The sequence below is a fragment of the Excalfactoria chinensis genome, chromosome 2, assembly GCF_039878825.1.
Source record: "Excalfactoria chinensis isolate bCotChi1 chromosome 2, bCotChi1.hap2, whole genome shotgun sequence".
Taxonomy (NCBI): Eukaryota; Metazoa; Chordata; class Aves; order Galliformes; family Phasianidae; genus Excalfactoria; species Excalfactoria chinensis.
The window spans coordinates 125,904,627-125,923,627 of NC_092826.1; the positions used below are offsets into that span (position 1 = coordinate 125,904,627).

The 19,001-nt window shown below is 38.8% G+C and overlaps 1 protein-coding gene across 1 annotated transcript in view; it reads right to left on the reverse strand.

Annotated features, from left to right (window-relative positions):
• Positions 1–261: 261 nt before the first annotated feature.
• PRTFDC1 (phosphoribosyl transferase domain containing 1) overlaps positions 262–19,001 on the reverse strand; it is a 46,295-nt gene continuing 27,555 nt past the window's right edge. Inside the window, exons 5-9 of the mRNA XM_072329693.1 lie at positions 7,901–7,918; positions 6,437–6,519; positions 5,951–5,997; positions 3,888–3,964; positions 262–3,280 (exon numbers count right to left, since the gene is read on the reverse strand). Of these exons, the coding sequence (XP_072185794.1) occupies positions 3,233–3,280; positions 3,888–3,964; positions 5,951–5,997; positions 6,437–6,519; positions 7,901–7,918 (273 nt within the window). The 3' untranslated portion in view covers positions 262–3,232. The remainder of the gene's footprint in view (positions 3,281–3,887; positions 3,965–5,950; positions 5,998–6,436; positions 6,520–7,900; positions 7,919–19,001) is intronic.

Consider the following 19,001-nt stretch of genomic DNA (forward strand, 5'->3'; position numbering starts at 1 on the left):
ATTCTCATCTTATTTTCTTAACTGAAAATGAAAATTAAAGTGTTCCAGGTAGCCAGAGTCAATTGCAGGCTCCTTGTGTATCCAGTCTGATTACAACAGAGGTTTTCAGTACTGTTTTATCTGGATACAATGAAAATACAAACATCTGGAGAGAAGCCGATTAGGTCTTCTTCAGTCTAAAGAAATACTAGCATTTAAAATTCCAGTACTTTTATTCCAACAAATGTTATTCTCACTACGGAGCAGTAGAGATGACTCGTGCCATAAGTACATCTCCAAGTTCAGCATTTTATTGTGTGCAAAGAGTGATGACTTGACTCCTTCCCAGGTCAGAAGCTGCTCTGAATACCACATACACGTTTTTGTTTGTTTTAGCAGACACCTGAATGTCACCTAGAAATGTAATTACAAAAAAAGCTTCTAAGGTTTAACACAGTATGTTCAGGAAATACATCCCTAACAGTAAGCAGTCCAAAAAAACCCAGGCACTATTTACTGCTTAGTTCAACTGCAAATAAAAGCATGCAGCAGCATGCTTGGAAAAAAATAATAACTACATACATACCATTCAGGTTATTTCAAATTCCTTTACTTTCAGATATTTTGGAACTGGACCAGATACAAGCATGATTGAATTGAATGAAATCTGAAGACCGAAGACTGATAAACATTTACGTAGCATCAAACCAAATAACTGCCCGTGTTAATTTGTATTCAGTGGGTAGGGGAAGGATGCTGGTGTTAGAGAGCATGAGAAGAAAAACTGAGATACAAATGGATGCCTGCCAAATACATGAACACAATGTCCAGAAAAATAACTGATTGTGAAGAACATCCTCTCTTCTTCAGCAACAGATGTTACTGAACTGATGTGAAAAAAAAAATGCATTGCTTTGTGGGTCATAGGGTGCAACTGCAACTGAGAAAATGTTGAGTGGCCTTTCAGTTCAGGAATACTGTGACACATGTGACACATGGAACCAACACCGTGAAACAGCCATGGGAAATAGTAAGATTTTTTCGTTGTTTTTGTTTTTTAACTATCTGAACAGAATGGAGAAACTAAACATTAATGAGACATACGTGCATAATGACCCACTGTCTGGATGTGCTTTACCTACAAGGGTAGGAGATTCAAATATGATGTTAGAAGTATAAAACACCTCTTATTCACAGTATAATTACACATGTAAATTCACTACTGAAATTCATATAGTGTTTTATCACCATGTTTAAAATATGATGGCAGGAGGAAATAAATTTAACTTGAATAAACATTCCAGTTTCTTCTTATCTTTTCTATAATTAAGTTCTTTTTTGTTGGACATGTAGATTTTAACAACCCAAATCTTCCAATGAAACAACTTTGACCAAGTCTGAATGAAGCGCATCTACAGCACTCCATATTTTCCCACTAATTTCATGCTAATTCACCTGTTACATTCCTTTGTTGTTGTTGCTGTTGGCTGATCATAGCAGCAAAGGGAACGGGAATGCACCTTTTTAAGATGAGAAGATAGAAGGACACAAAAATCTTATGGATCTCTCACGTTAGGCCATAAGCATGTCTGCCTGCACCATGTGCCAGTGCTACTGAATCCATGGAAAACAGAAACATTAAGTAAAACTCTCATAAAAAGAAAAAAGATGAAACTCCTTTCAACAACTTCCACCAGAGGTGTGGGTGTGCTTTCCTCTCTAAAGCAGGACAGTATGCTATGAAAGAAAGCTTTTCAACAGAAATCTTTAAGAACATAGGCCAAAAGAGTAAAGAAAAAAGGTCTAAAACATTAATCTATCAATCAGTAATTCCTTGATCTCACTTCATGTCATTAACACCATGCATTTTGTCCAAATAGAAGTAGATTATGAGAGACAGAATACATACATAAGGTACATTTAGTTTAACAACTGAATGCATATTTTGGAAGAAGTTTTATGGGATATGCAAAATATGCTCAAGCAGGAAAATAAACAACTGTGCATTGTAACAAGAGTTCTTACAGTATCTGCGTTAACTTAAAGGAAACCTAAGCTGATAAGAACATACCTCTTGCAGTTCAGAGTAAAGCTGTTGGTACAGAGCTCCTTACATTTGCTTCCCTCAGGACGTTATTGAGAACTGCTGTATACAGCATAGAACTAATTTTTTCAATTAAATACAGCATGTAAACTAACAGACTTCTTCCAACATGATGTGCAAGGGAAAGAAGGAATCTCTGGAGTCTACAGCATTCACAGGTTAACTCATGGCCTGTGCTCTCCTGCACATTTTTTCCTTTCTGACACTAGCTTTCAGCACTGTCAGATCTGTATTCCTTAAAGAAGACATATGGTTTCACAAAGTCTCAGCTCAGACAAGCCATGACAATCGAATTGGCACTAAATTTTTGTTTAACATTAAACTTTTGTGCTTAATGAGGTTTAATTAAGAAAATATACACAGAACCCTATGTTAATTTTTTCACTTGCATGTGTACTACAGAAGTCAAAGGATGGAATTCAGAAATGGAAGCCTGTCTGGTGTTGTTTCCTCTTGGTTAAAATTCAGCACGTTTAACTGATAAGATCTATACTCACATCACATACCAAAAGCAAGACATCTTCCAAGCTCAGATCAACAGTGTCTTGCAAAGGTCCATTTTGTACCGACACTCTAATTCAGTGCATTCTGAGAGTTAGAACTTCCTTTTGAAAGCGGCAGTAAGGACTATCAGAAGTCAGACAACACACAACGTCAGCTGAAACTTCTCAATTGCGGAACTAAAGCAAAATAACGTTTTCAGTTTGGTGGCAGCACATCCAGCTAAGATCACATGGATGCTGAAGTTCCTAAAAGTCTCTGTAATAAACTTAATGCACATAATGACATTTCTGAATGATTTTTCACAGCACATTATGAACACAGTGTGAAGTACATTAACTGTAATAGATGGAATGATGGACTGCACAAAGAAGATGCACTCACAGTGAACTGAGACAAATTATTAGAAAAAAGAAATCATGCCATAATTTTAGTACCGAAAACAACTTCCAGTGTCTACTTCAGATTTTAGATAGGAGCACTCACTTCTGCATATATTCATCAGTATCTCTAGAGTAAATCCCTTACTACACTGAGTTCACAGAAACAGGAGTGAGTTGAACTTCTCTTCTGGGAGATGCTTTAAGGAATGCAGTCCAATTTCTGCTTCTCTGAGCTTACAGATCTTCTGGTGAGGGTGTAACTGCTTCAGACTCTGTATTTTGCTTTTCCGCGATCATTGATAACACATATGTGCTGAAAAAAAATTCAACACCGATTACAACAGCACAGTTAATTACATTATTAATCATTAATGTATTGTTCAGAAATAATTCTGTCTGGCCAACCCAGTAATCTCGCTATTACCCCTTGCTCTCCAGAGACCTGACACTGAATTCTGATTTCACTTTCTACCTACAACAACAGTTCCCAGCATCCAGCTCCACCCCTGGGAGTACCATAGGAAGCAATGACAGAGCTGGTAGAGCTTGCATCGTTATCTAACTGAGAAAAGGGACAAGCAACATAGCAGCAAACTGCCTGAGTTGTCTGAAGGAGCTGTATGTCAGTTTTTACTGCTATCACGGCATTTACTGGGGGTGGTGGAACCGTGAAGGCTCACAGAAGATAGAAGCTTATGAACTATGAAGTGAGAACTGCTGCTCATAGTGGCTAAGAGGTGGGAAGGAACCATCCACAGTGCTGAGCAGCGATTCCTCTGGATTATCTGAGGTTTTGCAAGGAGTTCGACACTCACTGGAAGGATCCAGCCATGGCATAAAATCACAGAGATAATAAGGTAAATTGCAGTCTCTAAGACCCTGTAAAACAGTGATTTTTTATATAAAAAAAAGAAACTTACGTTCAGATCTCTGAAGTACTCGTTGTAGTCTAAGGCATAACCCACCACAAATAAATTTGGAATTTCAAATCCATAATCTGTATTGAGATAAATAACAAACACCATCAACACAAGATAGGTGGCTCCTATATAGGCCTTAAATTCACTGGTTTCCTGACCAGAAAGCTATGGATAGCTAAAGTCAGTTCAGGTTATGTTACTTTTGACTCAGACACTGATGTCAGCAAGTGGCCCTTTATGCTCACAGACTGTGACAGGCGTGTGAACAGTTATAGAATCATAGAATCATAGAATTAATCAGGTTGGAAAAGACCTTAAAGATCATCAAGTCCAACGGAGAGCAGGAGAGCTGTTTACTATTACCAGTGGTACAACAGACACACTGTGCAAGGAAGAACACAGCAGAAATACTCTCTCCAGAAGGGGCAGTTCCTTTGGTATATGTATGCAATGACAACTGTCCAGTGACAACAGAAGTATAACATTAACTCAGAAGTTGCTCAGAGAACTACTCAGAGGGTTATGCATGTTCTTCTGAGGGCAGGCAAAACTATTATGCGTATCATCCTACCAAAAGGTGCCACATGCTTCCTTAATAAAAGCCCAGACTCATTCCCATGCCTAACCAAGCAACTGCGTGCAGTGTGGCCGAATCATACAACTCACGCACTGCAGACTAATCTTAGGCATGTATCTTGTGAGTGTGAAGTTTTGTGCAGTATCAGCACTACAGAAAAAGAGTTTGACTCTCTCCAAGTTGCCCGTTATGTAACCAGAGAAGAACATAACCCTTTTTTTCCTTTTCTTTTTTTCATGTGATTTCTTACAGCATAAAAAATTACGTGCATTCAAGTGAGGATTTCTATTCACTTGTTACAAACTATGGGAAATAAAGACACCTTGGAATCACAGATTCAAGTATGTGAGGAAATGACAGCAGTGTTAGTGATTTAAAGGGTGATCTCCAATGCTGTGTAAAATTCACCACAGTAAAAGTAAACAAGAAGGTGGAAATAACCTGTTTTGTTTTACAAATTATTTCATAAACATATTAAACTGTCCTTCACAGGGTAATTTTATTGTATCTTTTATGCGTGTAGCCTTCGTTAATTCAGTAAAATAGATACTTTAATTGACTGAATTAAATTAAAATACATTACTGTGTAAAAATATTTGGGCCACAGTTCAAATTATTGGGCTAAAACCACAGAGCCATGCCCAACATCGACTGGCTTTCCTTCAGGATGCTTCCCTGTCTCCCACATCCCAAATACCCTTCATGCTACCTCCTGGTAGTCACCTGCCTACTCTCTTTCCTTGCTCCCCTCCTCCTCAGCTCAGCTGTGACCAGGGCCTTCTTCAGCAGCAATATTGGCCCGTCTCTTCTAGATGGATCAGTTCTTTTAATAATTTAGCCACATACCTGATATTACATCATTTTTTTCCTAAGAAGTCTAAAATGACAGTTGCTTGTTATAGCTTCATTTAGGGTTCTGACTAAGCATAGTTAGAGGTACCGAAATCGCAGAGAGAAGTGGTGTTGTATGAAAAAGCTTCCAAAGCCCAATTTTATTTATTCATTTATTTGGGGTGGTGGTGGTGATTATTATATTATTGTTTACCCTTTAAACAATAATACTTCTCAAAAATATTCTTTTTAAATGTTACCTTGTTATACACAACTATGCACAACTTAGAAATAATGTGGTCGCTAAGAAAAAGCTTTTGTGTTCAGGTGGATTCCAGCAGCTCCTCTAAAATGTTAATGGAGGAAAAGGAAGAAAAGGACTTTCTCTTCCACATAGCTTGTCAGACTGGAGAGAAAGCAATCACCTTTCATGGGTAGCACTTAACTCCTTCATAACTTCCTTATGAAATGAGTACTCTGCAGAAAATATCAGACAAATAAGGCTGGGCTTAAACCACAATTATACAAATCTTTCCATCTCATACCATACTCCACTGCCAACTGATATCTCACAGTACTTCTAGCAGTCCACCTAATGATAAAATAACAGTAACTTCTTGTACCAGGATGTAAAAAATTTCACAACAACACTTACAGTCTGGTCTGTACCCATCGGGCCAAGATGTTCTTTTCACCAACAGACTGTGAAGAACAAAACAAAAAGTTTAGATATTCACCAGAATAAAAAACTGTTTGTAAACCAACAAACAAACAAACAAAAACAACAAAACCCCACAGCTTCTGAGCTATATGAATCACTGTGTGTTATCTTTCTGCTATTTCTTTGACAGTAGTCTAATGGTGGGGAAGAGATGGGTGTGTTTCCCTTCAAAGTCTATCAATGCCAGTCTTGAAATGGCTGAAGGAGAATGAATGGGCTGAATGTCACTGCAGAACAATACAGTGGCATTTCCTCTCCTGTCCTCCACCCTCCCCTTGGTGACTTGGGCAGCTTCTCAGCAGAGCTCCCCTTGCCATACGGCAGCACAGCTTTAAAGCAGGATCTTGGAACAGGAATCCCACTGAGAAATGTGTTGGGCTGAACTAATTAAATATTAAGTTTTGTGATCACTTTACTCACCTTGCCACTTTAATCATTTTTGGGTTATATTTTTCTATATGATTAAGCAGAACCTTCATAGTCCTTCCAGTTCCAACAATATCCTTCAAAACATGAAAAGCACAATAAGTTAAAACAAAGGAAAGCTGTAAAGAGGAAACCTGGACAGTGACTGAGCAGTTCCACATTCTTAGAAATTATACTACTATACACTCTTTGAAGTAATCACTTTCCACTCACGAAATAAAGAGTGAAAGGAATGCCCATTTCTTCCTGAAAATATGAATACTTCTAGTACGTGGGATCTTACACGGGACTAGGGAAGACTTTATTGGGCAGTGCAAGTATACAGGGATCAGAACTTTCAAATTAAGATCAATACTACCATATGTCAACACCTCTCCATCTCAGCGCTAGATCTGCTCTATTTGTTGTTTTCTTAACCCAGAACAAATGAGTATTTGCTGTGCTCAACCTAATCTGAATGAGACCAGTACATACCTGGCTACACAACTGAACACACATGAGGAGCAGCTGCTGATGCTGAACTCACTGGGTGAGTATTTTTCATTAGCAAAACCTTACCTTTGCTCCCCAACTATCTACAAACATAAGTAGAATTTGCTGCAGACCTTTACCAAGTTTGTTACAGCAGTTAGCACTGATGAGGATGGAGCTTGTAGCAGTTACTCAGGTAACCATCCATCTCTGTGACTGATGACTTTTTTTCCCCTTTGCTACGGAAAGACATTCCAGAGTCTATTCATTTTCATTACACCATCCAGCCTGCTTCTCACACAAGCAGACTGGGCCTGAAATGCCAGTCAGATCTTGACGTGCTCTTGAAGCATCCTGGTCGATTTTCTGACATTTTAACACAGAATCACCTACATTATTAATTAAGAAAGATTTTGTAGCACCAGTGAAGTGACATGTTCTTTTCCTCTAGAACTGAATGCTGTTGATCTACATCAGCAACCTATCTATGATGCATCTCCCCAGGGGACACTCCAGGGTGCAGTGCTAATGAGCAGGAGCCACAGGGACTTGAGAGAATGACTGACATTCCCATGCAGCATGTGAACAACCCTGAAGTTATAAAGCATATGTAGGGCTGTGCCACCATTTCAAAGACAAGCAAGAGGGAAATTCAGGGCACAATTGCAATAGATTCATTGTCTTCCAAGGCACAGAACAACCCACAGAACGGGAGATCATGAAGCCCTGAAAACAACAAATCAAGTGATGCAGAAACACAAACTCCTGGCTATCACAAGGCAGAGTCCAAATCAGAGTGGTGGCAATGTAGTTTGATCTCTCTGCAGTCACAAAAAGACAGAGAGGTTATTAAGTAAGACATCTCCCTCTTTACCATGTCCCAGTCAAAGAATCCAAATGCAGCCATGTTTTAGGCCCCGAGCGCAAAACAAAGACTTTACTAGGTGACTTTCTCCAAGTACAATATGACAGAAACATCCAACTTACCTCAACAATTAAAACGTTCTGGAAAAATAAAAGAAAACAAAGTTACACAGTATTCACAAACAAAGTGAAAGAAATGTTTGAAAAAGCAATAGGCCCCTGTGCATATGTACAGCTGGGTAGGACACAGCTTCCTGTTTCATTTCCGTGCCCTGAATACAAGCCAGCCATTTCTGGTCATAGCCAGGGACTATGTATTTATTCAGCTTTGTCTGGATTATCCCCCTTGTGCAAGAATGGGTAGCTCTGGAAAACACAACCAGGTGGAAGAAATACACATGGGATGAGCTCCACTTCCTTGCAGTGTGTCCAGCAGCGCACTACAGTGTAACCAATAGCTCACTAAAATGTACCTAATATTAATATTACACTGCAGCAATGGTATTCTTACTCTAAAATTCTTCTTCTCTCCACACCCCCAGAAATCTCGCAGTGAAGGATTACAAGTAAGGTTCTACGTCCCACTCTCATGCTGCAAAGCACCCTCTTCAAGTACTGCTGCCCAAATCAGTAGCGTTACTTGAAGAGAAGTGGTCCAAGGGATGTCAAGCCTTATGACACAGGCTCAGCTTTTTGCTGAGATGGCTCATAACCGCCCCAGGAATCACAGTATGTAAGGTGACTTCTGTTCTATTAAAAGTAATAAGAAGAAATAAGAACCTACTTATTAGAGGAGAATATCATATGCAGTTTTGCATTAAGATCAGCTTTCTGAGATGGAACTTGGAATAGCAAAAGCCGATTTTTTTTACAGTATCTATTCATACATGTATTTCTCTCACATGTATACGACTACTGCACATCCTGCAAAACCTTGAGATAAATAGTTTCATATCCATGCAGTTGCTCACCAAACAAGCCTACATTCCCTTTCTAGCAAGTCTGTTGGCTTTGCTACATAGATAACATGGACACTTTTTAACTTTCCTTTCAATCACAGTCCCAGAGCTGAGAGCTCCGAGAAAGACTCAAACACCATGGAGATGGAACTTGTGCAGTGCCTGTATTTATAAACAGAGTGGCTTTGACAGCCTCATTAATAGGCATATATATATATATATATATAAATCTGCAAAATAGAACTGATCAATACAGATCATCCACAGATACAGACACATACACACATATATGTCCAGGTTGCAGTCCCTCCTAATAATTACAGTGCTTGGCAGGGAACTGTGGCATGCTTCATGCACACAACCACTGCAGAAATGTATTTCCACACACTGTATAATCCCTAGATGCTTCTGAAATGGCAAAACATTTGGTAAAGGTGTGGAGGGAACTCCCAGCAGTAGTTCAGTCAGTGCCAGTGATGGAGGTATCACTCAAGAAAGCCACTAATTTTGACTGAGCTCTGATGGAATGTATGTTAATCTCTGAGAGTGATTCCTTTTTGGTGTTTCCAAAACAGGTTTCACTGGTCGTTATCCTGCTTGGCACTCCTGACTTTCAGCCTTCCAACTGCTGACAAGAACAACTCTGGGTCTGAAAGCCTTAAAACCTGTGGAGGTAAAAATTCAAAGTCCTCTCAATAACGCAAGTCCAAAGATGTCCTGCCTCTATAAACTTCTTCCTTCAAAAAAGAATGGAAATATAGAAAGCCTCTAGATAGAATGAAGGGACCAAACCCAAAGCTTACAGTAGGCTTACAGGGACACGCATTCTTAGCAGAAGACATTTGGATCTGAAAAAGTTTGGCTCTCATCTGGTTTCCTGGATGAATTTAGAGAAAACCCTTCCAAAGACTAGCTCAGGACACTCGGGTCTGAGGCATGAGCAGATCACTTGATTCTGTCAGTGGACACTCGAAGATCATCTGCAGGACTATTGGTTTAACCATCCCCTGGGGAACTTGCACAGCAAGTGACACACATAGCTGCCATACTGATAATATGATTAATCTATATGTTTATGATATTCAGAGAGAGCAGAAGGGTAGACAGGTATGCAGAGGTATAGGAAAGAACTTGGCCAGAACTGAAGGTGGAAATGAGCAAATGGTCTGGGATGTCTGCAACTGGCATAGAATCATAGAATCATGTGAGTTGGAAGGGACTTTTAAAGGCCATCTGGTCCAACTCCCCTGCAACGAACAGGGGCACTACACTGGATCTGGTGGTCAGAGCCCCATCCAGCCTGACCTTGCATATCTCCAGGGATGGGCATCCACCACCTCTCTGGGCAGCTTGTTCCAGTGCTTCACTACTGTTATTGTAAAAAACATCTTATATCTTGTAGAAGAGGCTCCCCTGATAATATCAGCCTGACATTCTGAATTACTCTGCCAGTTTACTGTGTCTTTTGGTCTGCTGACAAGAACTTTACACCCAAAGGAAAAGCACAGATCTTCTAGTGACAAGACCTATCCACCAGGTATGGCAAGAGACACAAAACACCAAATCTGGTATGGCAGAGACTGCTTTAGTAATCTGTCCAGGTTCTGCAGAGTCTGATTCCTCTCCAGTCAAAGAGTAGGGCAGGGTAGGGGCTTCACTAACCAAGGCCCAACCCTACAGTGCCCCAGCAAGACAAACAGGACAGCCCTAAGACAGACTCAACAAACAGTCTAGATTATCAGGCAAGTTCAAGGCTAGGAGGCCAGTCTGAGGCTAAGATCAGATGTTAGTCCACAGGACAGGATCAAGTCCAGGGAGAGTAACCAGAGCTAAACACAACCTGCTGATTGTCAGATCAGTTCACAGTGATGAAACAGATCCAAGGTTAAGCTGGGAAGTCAGACTGTGAGTCAGGGTCCTGAGTGACAGGGTTTGTTAGTGAGGTGCAGGAATGGCTGGAGCTGACTGTCAGTACTCATACAGAACAGATCTGTCATGGATTGAAAACCCAGGGTTGAGCATAACTGGGATTACCATGTTCATAGGTGTGGGTAGGAACCCTGGCTGACTGGTCAGGATCACAAAGATCTATTAAGAACACTCAGGGGACTACCAGACTGAGAGAAAAGCACAGTCCTGGGATGTTTCATCTATAGACAAAGATGTGTTTGTTTGTTTTTTTCCTACAGTAGCTAGCTTCAGTTATCCTATCGTGAACAGCAACATAGACACTCTTGCTTACTTGCAAGCAGATATCATAAACGAAGGGAAAGCAGCCTCTCTGGCCACGGAACTGAGATTAAACCAATAGGGAGGAATCGACCTTGCTAATTAACTAATGAGAATCATATGTGTTAAAAGAAAGCAGGGCTGAGGAGATCTTGAAAGATCATCACTATCTCTTTTGGCCCAGAGAATCAACTTAAGCTATCCCTCACAGATAATCTGATTTTCCTGTTCTTCAACATGATGAGGATTTCAGATTTGGGATTATCAGGTAATAAGCCTCAGTGCCTCAACATCTAAGAGCAAAAATACAGTTAGAAAACTTCTGTTGCAATTTGGCCTGAACTTGTTTTGTTGTGGATGCAGAAAAAATATTTTCTTTTTTCCACATTTGCAGATAGATAAATTTCCTGTTTCCTCTTCTTCAGATTAAACAGCTCCTATTTATTTGTTTTCTCAAGAGTTGCATTTTCTAGATTCCTGAACATTCTTTTGTTCTCCTCTAGAATCCACCAGCTGGTCAGAATTCTTCTCCAGCTGTGGAGCCCCAAGTCGGAGAGAAGCCTTTCCCAGTCTTGAGAAGAATAAAAGAGACACTCTCCATACCTTTTAAATTACCCTACTTCCTATAAGTTCCATACAGTGGTTACAACTTCTTTAAAGCTCCGCTGCTGTCTCATGTTCAATTTGTGATCTGCCTATCGTATCCAGCACAGAACTGCTGCTTAGTCAGTCCTTCCCCACTTGCACTTAAGCAAAAGATTTGGTATAAACATAGAAGTCAGTATTCATCTTGACTGTTGCTACACGTCATTCTTTGCATCAACTTCTTAAAATAATTTCTTAAGATCACGATTCTACGTTGTAGTATTTTTCCAGGTAGTATCATTAGCATTAAACGCTAATTTCACCTTTTAAATAATGAGTTAAATATCGCAGTTATTGAAGAACATGTTTTAATGCACCCAGTCTGACAATGAAGCATAATGGTTTCTTGAAAACATCTTTCCAACCAGTTATACATCCACCTAATAGAAATTTAATTTAGTCTACATTTCCCTATCACAAATGACTCATAAGGAGGAAGGAAAATGAATGTGGAATCAGACATGCCCGAAGGGTTTGTCTGGCCACTACACTAATAGCCACCTGCACAAGACTTCAACAGAGGGGTAAGATCCCATATTGATTAATTATCTTTAGAAGCAACGATACTGGAGGACTCTGAAATTCTCTAACCATTGTTCTGTTATTCTTGTCACTTCCTCCTCAGATTCAGCAAGTCCAAGAGTTGTAAATTATATACACTGAGAGATCTGTTTGTTTCAAAGTCCCTTTAATCAGGTAGCTGCCTAGCTAAGGAAACACAGATATTCTGGTTTGTATTATGCATACTCTCATTATTGCCAAAACATGAATGAGTGTTTTCTATGCTTTGGAGACACCGTTTACGTAAGAACTTTGTAGTGGATAAGCTACTATAAAATATTTAGATATGAAAACACATATTAGTAAGCAGGCATCCCGATAGTCGAGAATGACAACACTAATCCCCGTTTTGATTAGGCAGGCTTACTGTGACTAAAGTCATCATATTTAACTTTTGCTTGTGACTGAGAGCATTCGAAGTAGTTTTCCATCCTCCAGCACCAGAAATTACCTCCATGAAAATAACATGATGAGCCGGGATACAGACTGTATTTCTGCCTATCCTCTACCTTTCTCCTGCTGAAGTGGGCAACTGCTTGGAGGGCTGCAGGAAAGGGGTGGCACTGCAAAGTAGTAGAGAAACAAACTGCTAAGGAGCGTTTTGACACACAGTATCTGAGAGCAGGTAGTGGTGATGTCCAACTACAGTTGGTTGAAATGGATTTGCTTGTTCTTGAGAAGATGGATAGGAGAAGATAAAAGAAGAATGCAGTGGTAAAAACAAATTAGTACACTAGCAGTAATGTCACCAGCATCCCAAACAGAAAACTGGCTGCATCCAGCATCCCTTGGGAAAGGTAACAGATATGAGCAAGTCTTTATTCAGCTTCACCATGAAATCCGCCCATGAACTGGGGGGTAAGAGAGTGGTAGACTTCCTTAGTACTGCAGCAACTGACAGATGGACACATGATGTGACAATACAGGATGCCAAAGAAAAGGTCTTTATCCAAGCATATGTAAATGTTTGAGGCTCCTATACCACAGAGATCAAGACTGTTTTGTCCTTTCAGATACAGCTGTGGGGGCTGCAGAGGAGGAAACCACATGAAAAGTAATCTGGCCTTCTGGCATGCATTTGATATTTTCAATCTATTTTTGGAGCTTGAAGAACAGGAAATAGGAATATTTACTGACACAGTGACTAGTCTGAAGATGGCTTAATTTCCGAGCCATTCTCACCAATCTAAGTTATGGAAGTACGTCCATACATCTAATAATGCTTCCAATATATCTTCAGTGAGACAAAGAGAATAGTCAGTTTCTAAAATATATCCTGGAAATACTTCTCGTAGTACAAACAATGAAGGGGCAGTGGCTCAACCCAAAGAGACTGAAACACCTTTCCACTGAGTCATTACATAAGCATCAGTAGCTTTCATTGTTGATAGATCAGAAGAATGGTTGGGAGCTGACAGGTATGGGTGACTGTGATTTGTCCTGTGATCACAGCTTTTCCTACCAAGTAGTAGGCTGGTGCAATATGTGCCCTAACTGTGTTTTATAAATGCAAGAGAGAGATGGATTCTGCAATGCTTAAAATTCTCCACTTTTGAGTGACCAGGATGCACACAATTTCTGACTCTGCATATGGATATTTGAGCTGAGCAGAAATTACATTCACAGTGTGAATTGGATTTACACAAAGATAAAAATTTGCTCTTGTATCCTTCTATAGATGGTAGTCGAAATTGGTTGTCCCCTCCCCAAAAAATAAAGTTTTTGACAATATTACTGTTACATATAATGAAGAAGCAATCATTTCCACTTCCTGTATTCAACAGGAATTTCTTGTCTCAAAAAGACATAATTTCACTTCTATTATAAACTGACAAGCATTTGTAAATTTAAAAACTAAAAGGGAAATCTGCAAAAATTGAGAAACAGTTCTCAGTAGTCTACTGCCTTTCAATGCCACATGAGCTAATATACAGCCAGAAAGTAGGCTGGTATTATAACACATGTAAGGAAAATCCTGACTTGTGATAAGCTGAAAAACACTCCAGCCCTGAGTCAATACATTTCTATTGTTTACCTTCCCACAGGTCAATAACAAATGGAACAACGTCAGCTAACAAGACCAAGCAGAGTAATGAGGTCATGTATAAATCCTGTCTGGCAGTAATAAGTTCAATGGAAACCACTTTTTTTTCTTCCTGGAAAATAATAACTTTTTTTTTTCCTCCTACATTCTGACTGTATGTTCCTCTTAAAGGCTTAATTTCAAAGGAAAAGAAATCCTATGCCTTGAAATAATTAGTGAATAAGTGTTTGAGGGATAACTTGCCGTTGTGTCCATATCAAATATAACCTTTTCATAAGTGAAAAAGCAGTTATAAATCTAGAAAGAGAGAGCATTTCTTGAAAAGCAGAAACTCTGCTGAAATAATCAAGTAAACAACAATACTTAAAGCAATACTACAGCTAACAGGACAAACACAGTCCTTGCAAGTACAGCAAGGAAGTCAGGTAGGTGTGCAAACAAGTTATATTCTCTTTAGACGTCTCAGTATAAAATCAATAGAATACCATGCATGCGCATTTAAAAAAATAAAAGCTGTTAGAAAACAGAAAGAACTGAAAACTGAGAAAAGTAAAATTACTTCAAACCTGGAGAAAAAACACCTTACAGTGAAGCAGGGCTTGTAGCAGGAAGTAATAGCTTTTATTTAATTAACAGCCCAGTTCCCAGCGGGAGAACATTTTTCACAAAGGAACTTTGACCTCTCAGCCCACAACCTCAAAGAGACCACAAAATACCTTCAACAGCTGAGCCTGGGAACAAAAATTCACAACTGCTGTATGCAGTAGAAATCACGGACTCGATGAAATATGGAGTTTATGGCACATTATAATCTTCCACCGCAGCTGACCTCCAACTCATTTATCAGTGTTCCACAGCTGATAATTTGCTCTTATTTTAGCTCAGAGGCATTCTTAACATTTTTATCTGCCTCTTTGGTCATAGGGCAGGTGATCGTGTAGGGCAATCACCCTTTTCTCCCGAACTAACTTATTACCACGTTAGGTTAAAATTAATAATTACTTCTAAGCTGTACCTAGCTTGAAGTTTGCTGATTCTATGCAGACCAACAGAAGGATCTGTGTACTTGGAATGTCTTTTCTTCCAACTATAACCACTGGACTAATATGAATTTCCAGTTGTTAATTCTACCTTAAATCCTTGCCACTACTTCACAACATGGGCTAACATGTAACATGTAGCAATGTTAATTTGATAATGGCAGGCAGCTCAGTTTAGTAAGCAAAAGGATAAAAATGGCAACAGCCAGCAAAAACGTGGTCAGCAAAAAAGCTGACCAAATTCAGATGGGATAATCAGATTCATGTTTCAGCAGTGATGACAGTTGACTGTTGGTAAAACACTCCTGAAATCTGGGGGCTTCTGCCCCAAGTTGTTAAAGCTGGACTTCAAAATAGTAGGTAGCTCCAAAGAGAAACTGTAGTCACATTGAAGAAATTGGTGGGTGGGACCCTTCAATCTAAATTATCCAGTGGCTGGAACAAAAACATTACAGTACTTCTGGATCTTTAAAAGAAAACAAAAATAAAGAAAGGAAAGAAAGAAAAAAAAAAAAGACAGAAAACAAAAATGAAAATAAATATAGCCAGATTAGTGGAACTTTAGGGCAGTAATTCAAAAGGGCTGCTATAAGTTTTCAAAGCCCACAGAAGGTAACCAGGTAGCAAGCTTAAAAGAAGGAACAACAACTTTTTCACACACGTCTTAAATATGAAACTCTTTGCTGCGGGATCCTGTAGGACTGTTAGAGGCATACCTGGAATTGCTAAGAGATTAGACAGATGGGAATAGCAGTTCCAGCACTGGATCTACTCAGAATGATAGCCCGGATGTAACTTTGATTTAGAAAGTCTCTGTACCAGCTGTGTTTCATATATCCTTTCCTAGTAAGATTCCAGTTAAGTGCTGCTGAAGATGTAACACAATCCCAGACAGACCTTTCATCTTACATACTATGGCAGTAATGGCCTTATGAGCATTACAACTCTGACAAACAGAGAAAGTTATGTGTAAAATAAGAGAAGAAATGAGAGACATAAGTCATAAGAGAGAAACTACATTATGCTCCAGGAACATAGCCCCATATGACAGATGGGGAAGGAAAATGGCAGACAATGGATGTATTTATTTAGGTAAGATGAATATACAGGAAGCTTAGAAATTTGCTAAGAAATATCCTGACAACAGGTAGTGTGGATTACTGAATGGTGAACACCCTCCTCTGGATGAAAACTTGTCTTAATATGATTAATTATTTTAGAAGAGCACTACAATAGACATGAAATGCTTAAACAAATGCAATGAAGCACACAGAGAATAAAAGACATTGGCTTTCCTTACTTTTCTTAATCTATTATTTTCTGATCTCCAAAAATGCCCAAACCACTGGCTGTCAACATGACGTATTTAGCATGAATAAGGGAAACAGCCTTCCAAAAATAACATAAAGATTGTTGCATGCTACAGACAACTGGAACATTCATGGATCCCATAATTATATCATACTAACTAGGTTGCTAGTTTTTTTATAATTAGAAGTTCTTGGTAACCTAACAAATAAGAATAATTAATTTTGTTCACATTCTCTGTTATATACAAACAGCGATAATTACATAATTACATTCATATCATTTTGAGAATTAATATATTATCCCAACTATATGAATATATACTTCTAAAACTGTAAGTTTGTGATTTTGTCTAACGTGCCTCATTTGCATGGAGACAAGTTGAAATGGTTTAGGGACTTTTTTAAAGGTTAAAGGACAAATTACATTTGGAACGAGCTGCAGAATAACTTCTGCCAGTGGAGACTCTGGACTATCTCTGGACTATGTAACCAGCTTCAAAACTCTTGGGATTAATTCTCTCTGATCTCCATAATTCCCACAGTTCTGGATATCAGAATAAAATTATTACTCAATTTCTCTTCAACAGAGACACAAACCTGAAGTAATTTACAGTATATTTAGAAAAAAAACCCTTACACATACAAATAAAGGAAGTAAATAGTAATGATAATTCACAGTGCTGGTCCAGCTGGATCTACTAAAATTTCTGTCTGTTTTAAAATTTATTTTGTTTAAATGGCACAAACACTTATAATGTTACAAATCATCACTATATTATAAAGTATGATTACAGTATTAATACTAAACATTATTATATTACTAGGTTTTTTACCCAATCTACTTAAATTTTCATTACCTTCTCACTTTGAAACAGCACCTCTAGTTTTCTGTGCAGTTACTGATTACCTCCTGCTTTCAAAATGTATTCATCTTTACAAGCATTTGTGATAATTCTCACCCGAATGAACATTTTAACTATAGAGCAATTGAAAGCTAAGCGTCTTCTGAACTCTGAAATCAGCTACTGAGAAATTTTACGTTCAGCACTTCCAACATTAAAGGAGACGTAATGAAATTATACTTTTTCTGCATAGAAATGAATAGTTACAAAGCATTGGAGTCTTAAGCTGTGTCAGGACTCATTTTCCAAGGACCTTGATTGATAATTCATACCACTGAAATCTTAATTTTTGCCTCTGTGACCTTCTCCACATACAAATTTCAAACTGTGGATTACTTCTATTCAGGTAGTTTGGGTCTCTGTGCTTACTCTCCTCCTTCTCTGTCTGAATACCTCTCTGTCATTATTTGGATCATTATACATTTTTTTTCTGGGCTTTTAATGTTTTCAAAGCAAGAGCATATTCCATAGAGGTACAGAGAGATTCTTCCTTCCAAAGAGCTTCTATCCTTAACTGCTTCTTTTTAATTTTCTATTAAAAAAAAAAGTGTAGCTTTCTTTAAACTTTCTCACACACACACACAGAGAAAAAGGCATTGATGCAGAGCAGCATGTTCAGAATTATACTCAATATTTTTTCTTTCTCCACACAAAGAAATGATTTAGCCTTTCACTAAGATTATTGGGTAGCCATGGTTCAAGGTATTATTACTTAATGAAGAACAATTTAAGATCTGAATATCAGAATCTTTTCTGTAGTTTTCGGAACTGTTAGAAGTTATTTATGGTCTCAAGTCTTACAGAAAGTTAATGGAACTTACAGGCACTCTCAGAAACACTTTCCACGATTATTAAGTGAATATGATTTAACCTGGCATATTAATTTTTCAATATAATTACAATTTTCTATAATAAGAATTCCAAGAAGTCAGAAGTATTTTAGCTGACTTAGAAGCAGGAAAGCTGAATTCCACCCATAAGTCTTCCACTAATTCATCCAGTGACTTTAAAGCCAGCAGTTTTAAAAGCCAGAAGCTAAACTAAGGTGCTAAAACACAATTCAGGAAAAGATTTACACTGGCTGTAGGAGGCTCTGAATCAGTCCACAAATGATTGATTAGCAAAACGTGCTAAATACTTCCACTAATTGCTTAAGTCAACAACAGATGGAGGAATTGGCACCAGTGGACATAAGGCTACTCCTTCATATATCCTACTTTAGGCACACAAGTCTGAGCATTTGAGCTCAAGCCTTGCTCAGATCTGCAATCAGAAAAACAAGTTTTAAGGAAACCCCATCTTCACGTCTTATAGTGAAAATGCAATTTAGTTGTTCGCCCATCCGCAGAGACAACCGTGCATACAAACTCTGTACATGCCCTTTCAGCAAGTCAGACCATGTCCTGCTTCATCCCACCCCATCCCTTCCTCCTTTCCTGCCTCTCTGCACCCAGCTTCTGTCACAGCACTTCATCTCTGATCAGCAACCACTGTGGATCCCAAATCAGCACACCCACACTTACCCAGGATCCTG